The sequence below is a fragment of the Piliocolobus tephrosceles genome, chromosome 4 (assembly GCF_002776525.5).
Source record: "Piliocolobus tephrosceles isolate RC106 chromosome 4, ASM277652v3, whole genome shotgun sequence".
NCBI classification, from domain to species: domain Eukaryota; kingdom Metazoa; phylum Chordata; class Mammalia; order Primates; family Cercopithecidae; genus Piliocolobus; species Piliocolobus tephrosceles.
Window position 1 is genome coordinate 163,292,336 of NC_045437.1, and position 12,845 is coordinate 163,305,180.

Consider the following 12,845-nt stretch of genomic DNA (forward strand, 5'->3'; position numbering starts at 1 on the left):
CTCATAGAGGCCTACGTACATCTTCCTTCTTCCTCTGTCGCTGGGTCACTGTCAGTGCTCTAGTCTCCAGCAGCCATAACATAAGAAAGCATCATTCTCTTCCCCCTTGAATTACACACCAACTACTGAGACTGTGATGTTTCCTTAGAGAATGGTCACACTGTAATGAGTAAACTGACTCTATATTCTGAGTGCAGTACTTTGAGTAACTGATAGCCATTCTTTAAGCTAGAGGTTGGCAAACAGACTTGGCCCTGCCTGTTTCTGTAAAAAAAAGTTTCTTGGCACATAGACATACCCATTCATTTGCATGTCATTTGTGGCTGCTTTTGCACTACAATTATGGAGTTGAGTATTGGGATGGAGATCATGTATGTCCTCCAAAGCATAAAATATTTACCATCTGGTTCTTTATGGAAAAAGGATGCTGACTTATGTTCTCAATTGAGAGCATATAGGAAGGGATTGGTCTGTTCATTGAGAAAGCTGTTCTAATAATAAAATGATGCCATAAAGGGCAAAATGATGAGCCAGGCTTCCTCTTCTCTGTCCAGCTAATGTTCTCTATGGGCCACTCCACACCAAGCAGTCGGTGAGCATGTTTCTTGGAGCAGTGGAAGAAGCAAAAAAAGAAGGTGGCACAGTGGTCTACGGGGGCAAGGTAAGGGGTGCTCTGAGATCAGTTGTGACAGCTTTTTAACCTTTTCCTTGAGACACAAGCAAGGCTCTGGGCATATTGGGAAAGTGACCCCATTTGACATCCTCTTCTCCCATCTTTGTTCATATATTATTATAAAACAAGGATATACATATTTTTGTTTATTTGTCTGTTTTTGAGACAGAGTCTCACTCTGTCACCCAGGATGGAGTGCAGTGGCGCCATCCTGGCCTCAAGTGATCCACCCACCTTGGCCTCCCAAGGTGCTGGGATTACAGGCATGAGCCACCACACTTGGCTCTGTTTGTTTTTGTGACAGGGTCTTGCTCTGCCGCCTAGGCTGGAGTGCAGTGGTGCGCCATCTCAGCTCACTGCAACCTCTGCTTCCTGGGCTAAAGCAGTCATCCCACCTTAGGCTCCTGAGTCTCGCTCTGTTGCCCAGACTGGAGTGCAGTGGCGTGATCTTAGCTCACTGCATCCTCCACCTCCCAGGTTCAAGTGATTTTCCTGTCTCAGCCTCCCAAGTAGCTGGGATTACAGGCACCCGTTACCATGCCCAGCTAATTTTTGTATTTTTAGTAGAGAAGGGGTTTCACCATGTTGGCCAGGATGGTCTAGAACTCCTGACTTTGTGATCCACCCGCCTGGGCCTCCCAAAGTGCTGGGATTACAGGCGTGAGTCACTGTGCCCGGCCAGAAATACATGTTTTAAAGAATGACAACAGTGCTTGCTCTGGCAGTACATATACTAAAATTGGAATGATACAGAGAAGATTAGCATGGCCTATGCACAAGGATGATATGCAAATTCGTGAAGCATTCCATATTAAAAAAAAAAAAAGACAACAGAAAATGCATGGGACATTTCTGGAAGGACATATAAGAAACTGAGTCATGGTTGCTTTTGAATTGGGTCCCTAAATATTTGTATGGAAAGGAGAATTCCTTTTCATAGTACAGTAGGAGACTTTGTATTCAGAGCAGTTAACAATCTATTTATTTGTTAATTTTAAAAGTCAGTTAAGGCACAGAATAAAAAAATACATATCATAAGCATTAAAAAAGAAATTAACACAGATTGCAGTGGCTCATACCTGCAATCTCAGCACTTTGGGAGGCTGTGGTGGGAGGACTGCCTGAGGCCAGGAGTTCAAGACCCACCTCGACAATATAGTGAGACCCTGTCTCTAAAAAAAAAATTAGCTGAGTATGGTGGCATGCACGTGTAGTGCTAGCTACTTGGGAGGCTGAGGTGGGAGCATTGCCTGAGCCCACAAGTTTGAGGCTGCAGTGAATGTGATGACATCACCGCACTGCAGCCTGGGCAACAAAGCAACACCAAATCAAAAACAAAAAAACAAACTAAAAAAAAAAAAAACAAAAAAAAACAAATCAAAAACAAAACCCCCCCTAAATAAAAAGATTTGTTTGTGGCCGGGCATGTTGACTCATTCCTGTAATCCCAGCACTCTGGGAGACTGAGGCAGGTAGATCACTTGAGGTCAGGAGTTCAAGACCAGCCTGGCCAACATGGTGAAACCTAGTCTCTACTGAAAATACAAAAAAAATGTAGCTGGGCATGCTGGTATGTGCCTGTAGTCCCAGTTACTTGGGAGGCTGAGGTGGGAGGATAGCTTGAACCCAGGAGACAGAGGTTGCAGTGAGCCAAGATCAAGCCATTGCACTCCAGGCTGAGTGAAAATAACTGCTTCCAACAGTGTTTGTTCAACAAAACTTGGTTGTGTCACATGGCATGGCTCTGCATCCCTTCCTGACTCTTTGTTTCCATTTTTCTCTGACCAACTAAGTTAGAACCAATGTCAGGAAGAGAGAATTTTCTTTCATGATTGGAATTTATTTTGGAGAAATAATTCACCTATAAATGATGCTAACTTTTTCTTTATAAGTGTAGGCAAAGATTGCATCCTCTGACCCCAAATCCTAGACAACAAAATGCTTTCATTCTTTTTATTTCATTTCTCTGCATTAGGTTATGGATCGCCCTGGAAATTATGTAGAACCGACAATTGTGATAGGTCTTGCCCACGATGCGTCCATTGCACACACAGAGACTTTTGCCCCGATTCTCTACGTCTTTAAATTCAAGGTAAAAGTGCCTCCTGTTCGCTAGTCTAATGTTGAAATAAATGATAAGAGGAAAATTATGGTGGATTAAATTTCACTTGATGAGCCTGTAAGAGGGTTTTAGAAAGTAATCTGAATAGTAGATATGTGAAGGTTCAGGATAAAATATGAGATAAACACTTTAAAACTTTATAGCATGCCGAGCTAGCTGCCAGGAAAACCAGATTGGGTAATGCACTAGTGTTGGAGTTTATGGAGTATGTAGTCATCATTTCTTGTGTCATCTTAATTCTGGGCTGTGTAGGCCATAGAGTCACCTTCTCCTGAACCGTGGTACTGGATGGTTTGACAGACTGAGTGCTATGAACATGTCAGCAGACAAAATGAGATGTGGAGGTAATCTAAAGTTGGCCGGGCACGGTGGCTCATGCCTGTAATCCCAGCACTTTGGGAGGGTGAGGCAGGCGGATCACCTGAAGTCAGGAGTTCAAGACCAGCCTGGCCAATGTGGTGAAACCCCATCTCTACTAAACAATAAAAAAGCCAGGCACGGTGACGGGCGCCTCTAATCTGTAATGCCAGCTACCTAAGAGACTGAGGCAGGAGAGTCACTTAAACCCGGGAGGCTGAGATTGCAGTGAGCTGAGATCGCACCATTGCACTCCAGCCTGGGCAACAGAGTGAGACTCCGTCTCAAAAAAAAAAAAAAAAAAAAAAAAGACCTATAGTTATAAACTCCATCAGAGGACAGGCTGCGGAGTTTTGTTTTGTTTTCCCTGCTCTCATATCTTGATCTCAAACTGTAGAGGTTTTAGTAGGTGAGGAAGCTGGGCACAATGGCTCATGCTTGTAATCTCAGTGCTTTAAGAGGATCACTTGAGGCCAGGTGCTCAAGACCAGCCTACGCAACACAGGGAGACCTTGTCTCTACAAAAAATTAAAAAATTAGCCAGGTGTGGTATGTACCTGTAATCCTAGCTACTCGGGAGGCTGAGGTGGGAAGAGATCCTGTCTCTAAAACAAATAGACAAAACCCAAAAAAACCGACACAGGTGAATAAATTAGAAGATCTCATTCCCAGCTTGAGACAGGCCCTAGCCTTGCCAGTCAATATTTAGGATTAATTTTGAGACTGCAGAGAGATTGAATCAAGATTTGAATGTACCATTATTAACAGTTAAAGAATAGTGAGAATTGCATCTTGTTGCAATTATATGATTGCATTTCTTTATTTCTTGCTTTAAATTGCCTATCGTTTCACATATGGGGACTAGATAATATAATTTTGTGTTTTGTAATGTGTTTGTGTACATTATGAGGCTGTGTGAGCTCTTGAGCAAATTAGCCTCTCTTGGCCTCAGTTGCCCAATCTGTAAATTGGGAGGTAGTAGGAAACCTGTGTTTTTTTTTTTTTTTTGAGACAGAGTCTCGCTCTGTTGCCCAGGCTGGAGTGCAGGGGCCGGATCTCAGCTCACTGCAAGCTCCGCCTCCCGGGTTTACGCCATTCTCCTGCCTCAGCCTCCCGAGTAGCTGGGACTACAGGCGCCCGCCACCTCGCCCAGCTAGTTTTTTGTATTTTTTAGTAGAGACGGCGTTTCACTGTGTTAGCCAGGATGGTCTCGATCTCCTGACCTCGTGATCCGCCCATCTCGGCCTCCCAAAGTGCTGGGATTACAGGCTTGAGCCACCGCGCCCGGCCGGAAACCTGTGTTATAGGATGAGGATTAAATAACTAAATGCATGTTAAGTGCTTAGATCAGTGTGTTATACACATAAGAGCTCAATAGATATTAACTATTATATGTAGTAGCTTGAATGAAAGGAAGAATGTGTTAATATTTGTTTCTCAAATTATAATTAGGGGAAAAAATCCCAAAAAGTTTTACTTATTATTAATGATCTGAATTATAAGAGAAACAGTTAGTAAACTTGACTCTTTGGTTTCCTTTTTTTTGTATACTAAAATAATTATACGGGTGCATATGAGGAAATGAGTTTTATGTCAGTGAACTTTTGACCTGAACACTGTAACATCTAACAGCTTCCAGTGTCTCTCCTTTTAGAATGAAGAAGAGGTCTTTGCATGGAATAATGAAGTAAAACAGGGACTTTCAAGTAGCATCTTTACCAAAGATCTGGGCAGAATCTTCCGCTGGCTTGGGTACAACTTTCTCTATTTTGAAAATTTATATAAGTCTGATTTATGTGGTGAGTGGACTTAAGCCATTGTAGTTGAAAATCAATTTTTCAGTACTGAAAGCCTTTGAGCTTTGGTTTAGATTCTTTATTTATTTTTGTTTGTTTTTAATTTCCTGTTCATTGCTCTCACCATGCCTCCCTTTTTACACAGACCTAAAGGATCGGACTGTGGCATTGTAAATGTCAACATTCCAACAAGTGGGGCTGAGATTGGAGGTGCCTTTGGTACGTAGAGAATCATTTCTCCTTTTCCATGTTGGGCAGCAAAGAAAAACCATTAGTAGCTTTTAGAAAAGGTTGACCAAGAGACTGAAACACTCCTTATATTCTGAAATAACCTAATATGATCTAACAGGACTGAAAAAGCTTACATTCTGTATTCAAAGTTATCGCATAGAGTCCTGTGTCATCTCCTCAGAGGCAGCATCAGGTTAGAGGAGAGGCCCTTAACCTGAAATGTGTGAACCCCTGAAATGGTGGCATTTGTTTTCTGGGGAGAAGTTGGCAGACCCAAAAAAGCTTAAGAATCCCTATTTTACATGAAATAGTCTGGTTTTTATTTGCAAAGTAGGCATATAAATGTTAAACATACTCTTTTTCACTAGATAGAATACTAAGTTTCTTTTCACTGGGCTCTGCTCCTGTTTCCTCTTAATAAGTCATGCATTATTAATGTTGAAACTGGGTAGTAGTTTTTCCTAAAAAACTCTCCCTAACCATTGTATATTCAGTATTATTTATTAAATATGATCCAAAGTAAAATAAATTGCTTGTTTTTTTTTTAAATATAGAAGCAAAACAAACATTCATTAATACTTGTAAAAGTTTATATCATTAGTAACATTCTTTTATATTTTTAGACCAAATACTACAATTACTATTTGATGCACGGACTTTGACAAAAGACTCCTGTTTTCAGTTCACCCCTTAGGCCTGCACTGCACTGTGCAGTTGCCTGAATGCATGAGTGTCTATCTTTTCCCTGTTTCCAACCCATGCCTGCTCTCTCAAATTGACTATTCCTTTTTTGTGTGTGTGTGTCTGGGGCTTGTTCTGTTGCCCAGGCTAGAGTGCAGTGGCGCAATCACAGCTCACTGCAGCTTCCACCTCCCAGGCTCAAGCAATCCTCTCGCCTCAGCCTCATGAATAGCTGAGATTACAGGCATGTGCCTCCACACCCAGCTAATTAAAAATTTTTTTTTTTTTTAGAAACAGGCCCTCACTATTGTTACCCAGGCTGGTCTCAAACTCCTGGGCTCAAGCCATTCACCTGCCTTGGCTTCCCCAAGTGTTGGAATTACAGGCATGAGCCACTGTACTCAGTCAATTGACTATTCTTCAGTTAAGCTTTTATAGTTAATTTTTAAAGTTCTGGTGGCCACTCACACTGGCTTATGCCTGGAATCCCGGCACTTTGGGAGGCAGAGGCGGGCGGATCGCTTGAGCTTAGAAGTTCAAGTCTAACCTGCGCAACATGGCAAAAACTTGTCTCTACAAAAAATACAAAAATTAGGCATGGTGGTGTGTGCCTGTAGTCCCAGCTACTTGGGAGGCTGAGTTGGGAGGATCTCTTGAGTCTGGGAGGTGGAGCTTGCAGTGAGCCAAGATTGTGCCATTGCACTCAAGCGTGGGTGACAGAGTGAGACCCTGTCTTCCCAAAACAAAACAAAAAAAGTTTTGGGCTGGGTGTGGTAGCTCATACCTGTAATTGTTTAAGCCCAAGAGTTTGAGATGAACCTGGGCAACATAGTAGGACCCTGTCTCTACAAAAAATAAAAAAAAACTAGCCAGGTATGGTGGCACACACCTGTATTCCCAGCTTCTCGTGAGTCTGAGGTTCAAGGCTCGCTTAAGCCTAAGAGTTTGAGGCTGCAATAAATAAACCATGATCCCACCACTGCGCTTCAGCTTGGGTGACAGAGTGAGTTTGACCCTGTCTCTAAATAAATAAAAGTTTTGAAGAAGTATTATAATGGAAAAAGGAGTTTTGCCCATACTTTTCTTCTCCTCCTTTCCCAGAGGCTACATTGAGATTTTTTTTTTTTTTTTTTGAGATGGAGTCTTGCTCTGTTGCCCATGCTCGAGTGCAGTGGTGCAATCTTGGCTTGCTGCAACCTCCACCTCCCCAGTTCAAGCAATTCTCCCACCTCAGCCTCCTGAGTAGCTGGGATTATAGGCGCACGCCACCATGCCTGACTAATTTTTGTTGTTTTTTTTTTTAGTAGAGATGGGGTTTCACCATGTTGGCCAGGCTGGTCTTGAACTCCTGACCTTGTGATCCACCTGCCTTGGCCTCCCAAAGTGCGGAGAATACAGCTATGAGCTACTGTACCTGGCTGAGATTCTTTTTACTAAAAGAAAAAAGCAAATTTACCTTTGAATTGATGTCAGTTTTTCTAAATAGTATGTTTCACTGCTATCTCCTGACAACTTTAGACACTATGTGTTGATCCTCTATTATAATAAAGGTTTCTGTCCAGGAGTAGGTGGGAGTCAACTAGTAGGAGAAAGAAGAAGCAGCTGTTCTTTTCATTTTCTTCTTGGATGCACTCAGGACCCTTGCAGACTGAAGAATCAGTAGAAAACAGAGGCAGGGAGGGCCCTGCAGGCCTGGCTAGCACGCAGAGGGTAGTGGGGTACCACCTCTCAGAATAGTGAGCATGGTCCTTGAAAGTGGATTAGTTCATTCACCCAGCATGTGCGTAGCTGGATAGGGAATCTTTTGGGACATTTTAACTAGGACTTATTTCTTCTACTTTTTTTTTTTTTTTTTTTGAGACAGAGTCTTGCTCTGTCCCCCGGGCTTGAGTGCAGTGGCACGATCTTGGCTCACTGCAAGCTCCACCTCCTGGGTTCACGCCATTCTCCTGCCTCAGCCTCCTGATTCTTCTTCTTTTATTTGTTCTCCCCCTACTCCCTCCCTGCTCACCTTGGCTAGAAATAGCTTTTATTCAAGTACAATAAAAGAGTTTGTTGGGGAAGACCCATGGGGTGTTATCTTGTAGAAAGAGCACTGGGTGAGGAACAAAGAGATACCATCCCAGTCCCATTTACTGCTGTCACTAGCTCTGGAACCTCAGGCAGGTGCTCAGCCTTGGTTCCTTACAGCCCCTGTGACTCTGTTCCTGCCAGGAATTTCAGAGGCGCTGTTAGCTGTGGCTTGTTTTATTTCAAACGTGTGCAGGCTTTTTACCAGCTTCCCATTCTTTGAAGTCAGTTATGTCTCTTTTTACTTTGCTTGTGCATTTGAGAACTAGAAGGGCAAATATTCAGCTGTGATTTTTCTGGAACCCATTTAATGGAGATTCTTTTCCTTTCATGAGAAAGACCAGGTGACTAGTTAATAGAGAAGCTTTTATTTCAAAATTATTACATTTTCTTAATGTATTTCTATCAAATGGGAATATCTGTGTTTTCCCTGATAATTTAATACAAGTTATTGAGCGAGATAAAGAAGACAGTTACAGCTCCCATATTCTTGTGCCCTGCTCAAAAGAAAAACTATGAATAACATGTATGGGCCAGGTGCAGTGGGATTACAGGCATGCACCACCATGCCTGGCAAATGGGATTTTTTTGTTGTTGTTTACGGTTTGTTTCTGATATGTTTCCATTTCCTCTTAATTCCTTATCTTTTATTTTCCCTCTTAATTCCTTTTTTTCTGTTTGTTTTGGTCTCTTGGTCTCTGTCTTTGATTTATTTGTTTGCAGGGGAGAGACTGTGGGCTAAATGTAAAGTGAATAATCAGGTTGTTCTGGTGTCCTTTTGGTATCTTCTTTTCAATGATACCAACTATGAGCCCACACGGAAACTGCTCAAAAGATATGATATTTTTTATTTCTCTAGGAGGAGAAAAGCACACTGGTGGTGGCAGGGAGTCTGGCAGTGATGCCTGGAAACACTACATGAGAAGGTCTACTTGGTAAGAAACGGCTTTGGGAAGATAGGTTTGGGCTTAAAGCCTTTGGGAATGTGCTTTTACACTCTCCTGCTGTATGTGCTGTCTTTGTGCAGTGTCATTTGATTTGATTTTTCCAGCATGCCACAGCTGTCTCCTCCGAGTATCTATTTGGTACTATTTTTCTAGCTTTCTTATCTAGCTTCAGTTAGTGCCCAGCACCCAACAATGAAATGGTCTCGTGCATGGTTTCTGTATTTTTAGTAGAGATGGGGTTTCTCCATGTTGGCCAGGCTGGTCTCGAACTCCCGACCTCAGGTGATCCACCTGCCTCGGCCTCCCAGTGTGCTGAGATTACAGGCGTGAGCCACAGCACCCGGCTAATTTTTGTATTTTTAGTAGAGATGGGGTTTCACCATGTTGGCCAGGCTGTTGTCAAACTCCTGACCTCAGGTGATCTGCCTGCCTTGGCCTCTCAAAGTGCTGGGATTACAGGCGTGAGCCACCACGCTGGGCTGTTTCGTGCACTTTTGATGGCACACTTTTTTTTTTCTTTTGAGATGGAGACTTGCTCTGTTACCCAGGCTGGAGTGCAGTGGCCTGCTCTCAGCTCACTGCAGCCTCAGCCTCTGCCTCCCAGATTCCAGCAATTCTCCTGCCTCAGCCTCCCAACTAGCTGTGATTACAGGCATGTACCACCACGCCTGGCTAATTTTTGCATTTTTAGTAGAGACCAGGTTTCACCATGTTGTCCAGGCTGGTCTTGAACTCCTGACCTCAGGTGATCCATACCTGCAGTGGGTCATGCCTGTAATCCAAGCAGTTCGGGAGGCCGAGGCATGTGAATCACTTGAGGTCAGGAGTTCAAGACCAGCCTGGCCAACATGGTGAAACCCCATCTCTACTAAAAATACAAAAATTAGCTGGGCGTGATGGCGGGTGCTTATAATCCCAGCTAATCAGGAGGCTGAGGCAGGAGAATGGCTTGAGCCTGGGAGGCAGAGGTTGCAGTGAGCCGAGATCATGCCATTGCACTCCAGTCTGGGCGACAGCGTGAGACCCTGTCTCAAAACAAAATAAAACAAACCAAACAAACCAAAAAACCAACAAAAAACCATGTATGATATTTATCTTTCCAGATTTTTATGTTTCTCCCTTTTTTCTTTTAAACAAAATGAGACCAATACTAATATTGTCCTTTATCTTAAAGGTTTGTCTTAAAAAGTTATAACTTGGAGATCTTACCTTGTTAAAATATACAGATCTGCTACATTTTAAAAGTGGGCATGAAAATCTTCTGTTATGTATGTACTATCATTAATCCTGTTCATTTTTTCCCACTAGTACTATCAACTACAGTAAAGACCTTCCTCTGGCCCAAGGAATCAAGTTTCAGTAAAGGTGTTTTAGATGAACATGCCTTAATTTGAAGTTTTCCGGCAGCCGTTTTTGAAGAAGACAAAGAATATTAAAGTTTCCCCTGAATAAATGCATCATCATGACTGTGACAGTGACTAATCCCCCTACGACCCCAAGGCCCTGATTAAATCAAGAGACTCCTTTTTTAAAAATCAAAATAAAATTGTTACAACATAGTCATATTTACTAAAAGATGGGTTAGATGGATTTTTATGTCAACTAGTTGTACATGGCTTTTTAGAAGTTAATGATTATTTTGTAATTAGAAAAAAGAGTACATACCAGGGTAGGAATTTGGGAAAATACAGAACAGAGGAGAAAACAGAAGTCTTTGCAGTAGATACAGGGTGTCTCCTGACCAAGCAAAGGATTCGGTGGGGGAATATTGCTTGACATTACCCACCTATGGCATGCATTGGATGGCGTGTGATTGAAAGGGAGATGCATTTCCTTATATGCTTGGACCATAGTTCAGTATTCATGTGGAATAACTTGCAGTGCTTAAAATGACAACAGGCATTCATCACAGTTGTGGCTCTTGCTTATGAAGGCTGTGTCAACCTGGAAGAGATCTGTGGGGGTAGACAAAGATTTTGTTCCTGTGTTGGAGTCTTTCACCTGCTGGAGGACTCTGAGGCCAAAACTGCCTGAGCAGAATTGTCTACAAAGTGCGTCTGGAGGCTGGGCGAGGTGGCTTATGCCTATAATCCCAGCACTTTAAGAGGCTGAGGCAGGTGGATCACTAGAGGATAGGAGTTTGAGACCAGCCTGGCCGATATGGTGAAACTCCGTCTTTACCAAAAAATACAAAAATTAGCCTGGTGTGGTGGCGGGCGTCTGTAATCCCAGCTATTTGGGAGGCTGAGGCAGGAGAATTGTGTGAACCCAGGAGGCGGAGGTTGCAGTGAGCCTAGATTGCGCCACTGCACTCCAACCTGGACAACAGTGAGATCCTGTCTCCAAAAAAAAAAAAAGTGCATCTGGGATTTTTTAATACAACCTTAGACCATTTTCTTTAGCTTTAGGTGTCTGCAGTTGCCCTTGGATCTGTTCTCAGTCCTCAGTGTGTGTGGCAGCGTGTGGTCATAGAGAGCTGAGCAAAGTTCACTTTCTCTGCTGACAGTCTCACCTCTTCTCATTGGGAAGCTGCACAGGAGTCTTTGGGATGGTTCAGTCCAGAGGCCCCTGTTCTCCTTTCTTCCTGGCACTTTCTGATCCCCCTCTGCCTGGCACCCCTCTACTCCTGCCAGGTTGGACTGGAACTGAGACCTTTGAACAAGATGACATTTGTAGACAACTTGATCCATCAGGATGTGGAGAGATTTGGATAAATGGCAAATAATTTGGGGTTAAATTATGGCCCAGAGAAGTAAGCAAATGAAAAACTAAACAATTGTAAATGTATCTGGGAAGCAAAGGTATTCATAATATGTCCCATGGCCAGCTGTGAGTAGTATTTAACTAGACATGCTGTTGTCAAAATTGAACATGAATCAAGCCAAATACTAATGATACAGCTATTGAGAGAAGGTTGGCAGGAAGAAATCATGGGTGAAGGTAGGTGGAAGTGCTAATCTTAGCTATAGATTTTAGGTAAAACTGATTCTGAAAGCTTTCTTTGAAACAATTTTATAATTTTTTTTCTACGTGTTTCTAGCACAAGGACTCAATTTTTTTGGTTATAATGTTCATTAAAACATATGCCTTCAATTTGTTCCTCTTTGTACTTTTTTGCTGATTTAGCAGATATAAATCACTTGTTAGTATTTTTAACTACCCAAGTTAAAATGTACATTTGTGTTATTACTGGTCTTATATTTGAAGGTGCGAGGGGTCTTGTGCTGCTCGTGACTGGTTATATTGAGCATTTCATAACTGCTACCTCCTCCTAAATCCTGTGTTCCCAACCGCCACTGCTGACAATGCCCAGCCTCCATTGTGGATGTGGGGAATTGTGTTAGCATGCTTGCTTCTGCCACGGCACTAAAGCCTAACTTGCTTAGGATCGTGCTGTACTTGGAGAGAGCATCCAGTCGCTGAGCCTAGCAGCCAGGCTCTTGTGACTCCCTGGGAAGTGAGTGAAGACCTAGCTCCTGGCTGCAGCATTGGGGAGGCAGGCCCTCCAGATGAAGACTTCTCACAATGGAGGGGAGGCAGTTTTCTCCGAGGAAATTGAGTGCTATTACATACTCCGCTTCCCACTTTCTCTTTCAGGGTGGAAATCTGTTAAACCTCCTCCCTCTCTCCTGCTCTGCAACCACAGAACACTCCTTTTTTTTTGGGGGGGGGTGTCTCAGTTTTGCCCACACTGGAGTGCAGCGGTACAACAGTGGCTCATTGCAACCTCCAACTCCTGGGCTCAGTCATCCTTCCACCTCATGCTCCCCCGCAGCTGGGACTACAGGTGTATGCCACTGTGCCCAGCTAATGATTTTTTTGGTAAAGACTGGGTCGTACTACATTGCTCATGCTAGTCTTGAACTTGTGGCCTCAAGCGATCTTCCCGCCTCAGCCTCTTGAGTTGGGATTACAGGAGTGCGCCACCATGCCCAGCTCTGTGGAAAATTCTCTGTGGCATTCTGTCT

At 43.1% G+C, this 12,845-nt stretch overlaps 1 protein-coding gene and 1 non-coding gene across 2 annotated transcripts in view; both read left to right on the top strand.

The window, feature by feature from the left end:
* Positions 1-11,970, top strand: part of ALDH7A1 (aldehyde dehydrogenase 7 family member A1) — a 53,637-nt gene extending 41,667 nt beyond the window's left edge. Inside the window, exons 13-18 of the mRNA XM_023197033.1 lie at positions 555-661; positions 2,649-2,765; positions 4,807-4,904; positions 5,094-5,167; positions 8,790-8,865; positions 10,186-11,970. Of these exons, the coding sequence (XP_023052801.1) occupies positions 555-661; positions 2,649-2,765; positions 4,807-4,904; positions 5,094-5,167; positions 8,790-8,865; positions 10,186-10,240 (527 nt within the window). The 3' untranslated portion in view covers positions 10,241-11,970. The remainder of the gene's footprint in view (positions 1-554; positions 662-2,648; positions 2,766-4,806; positions 4,905-5,093; positions 5,168-8,789; positions 8,866-10,185) is intronic.
* LOC111530949 lies at positions 1,383-1,489 on the top strand. The gene has a single exon (XR_002728075.1). It is a non-coding gene; the product is annotated as a U6 spliceosomal RNA (small nuclear RNA).
* Positions 11,971-12,845: the final 875 nt, after the last annotated feature.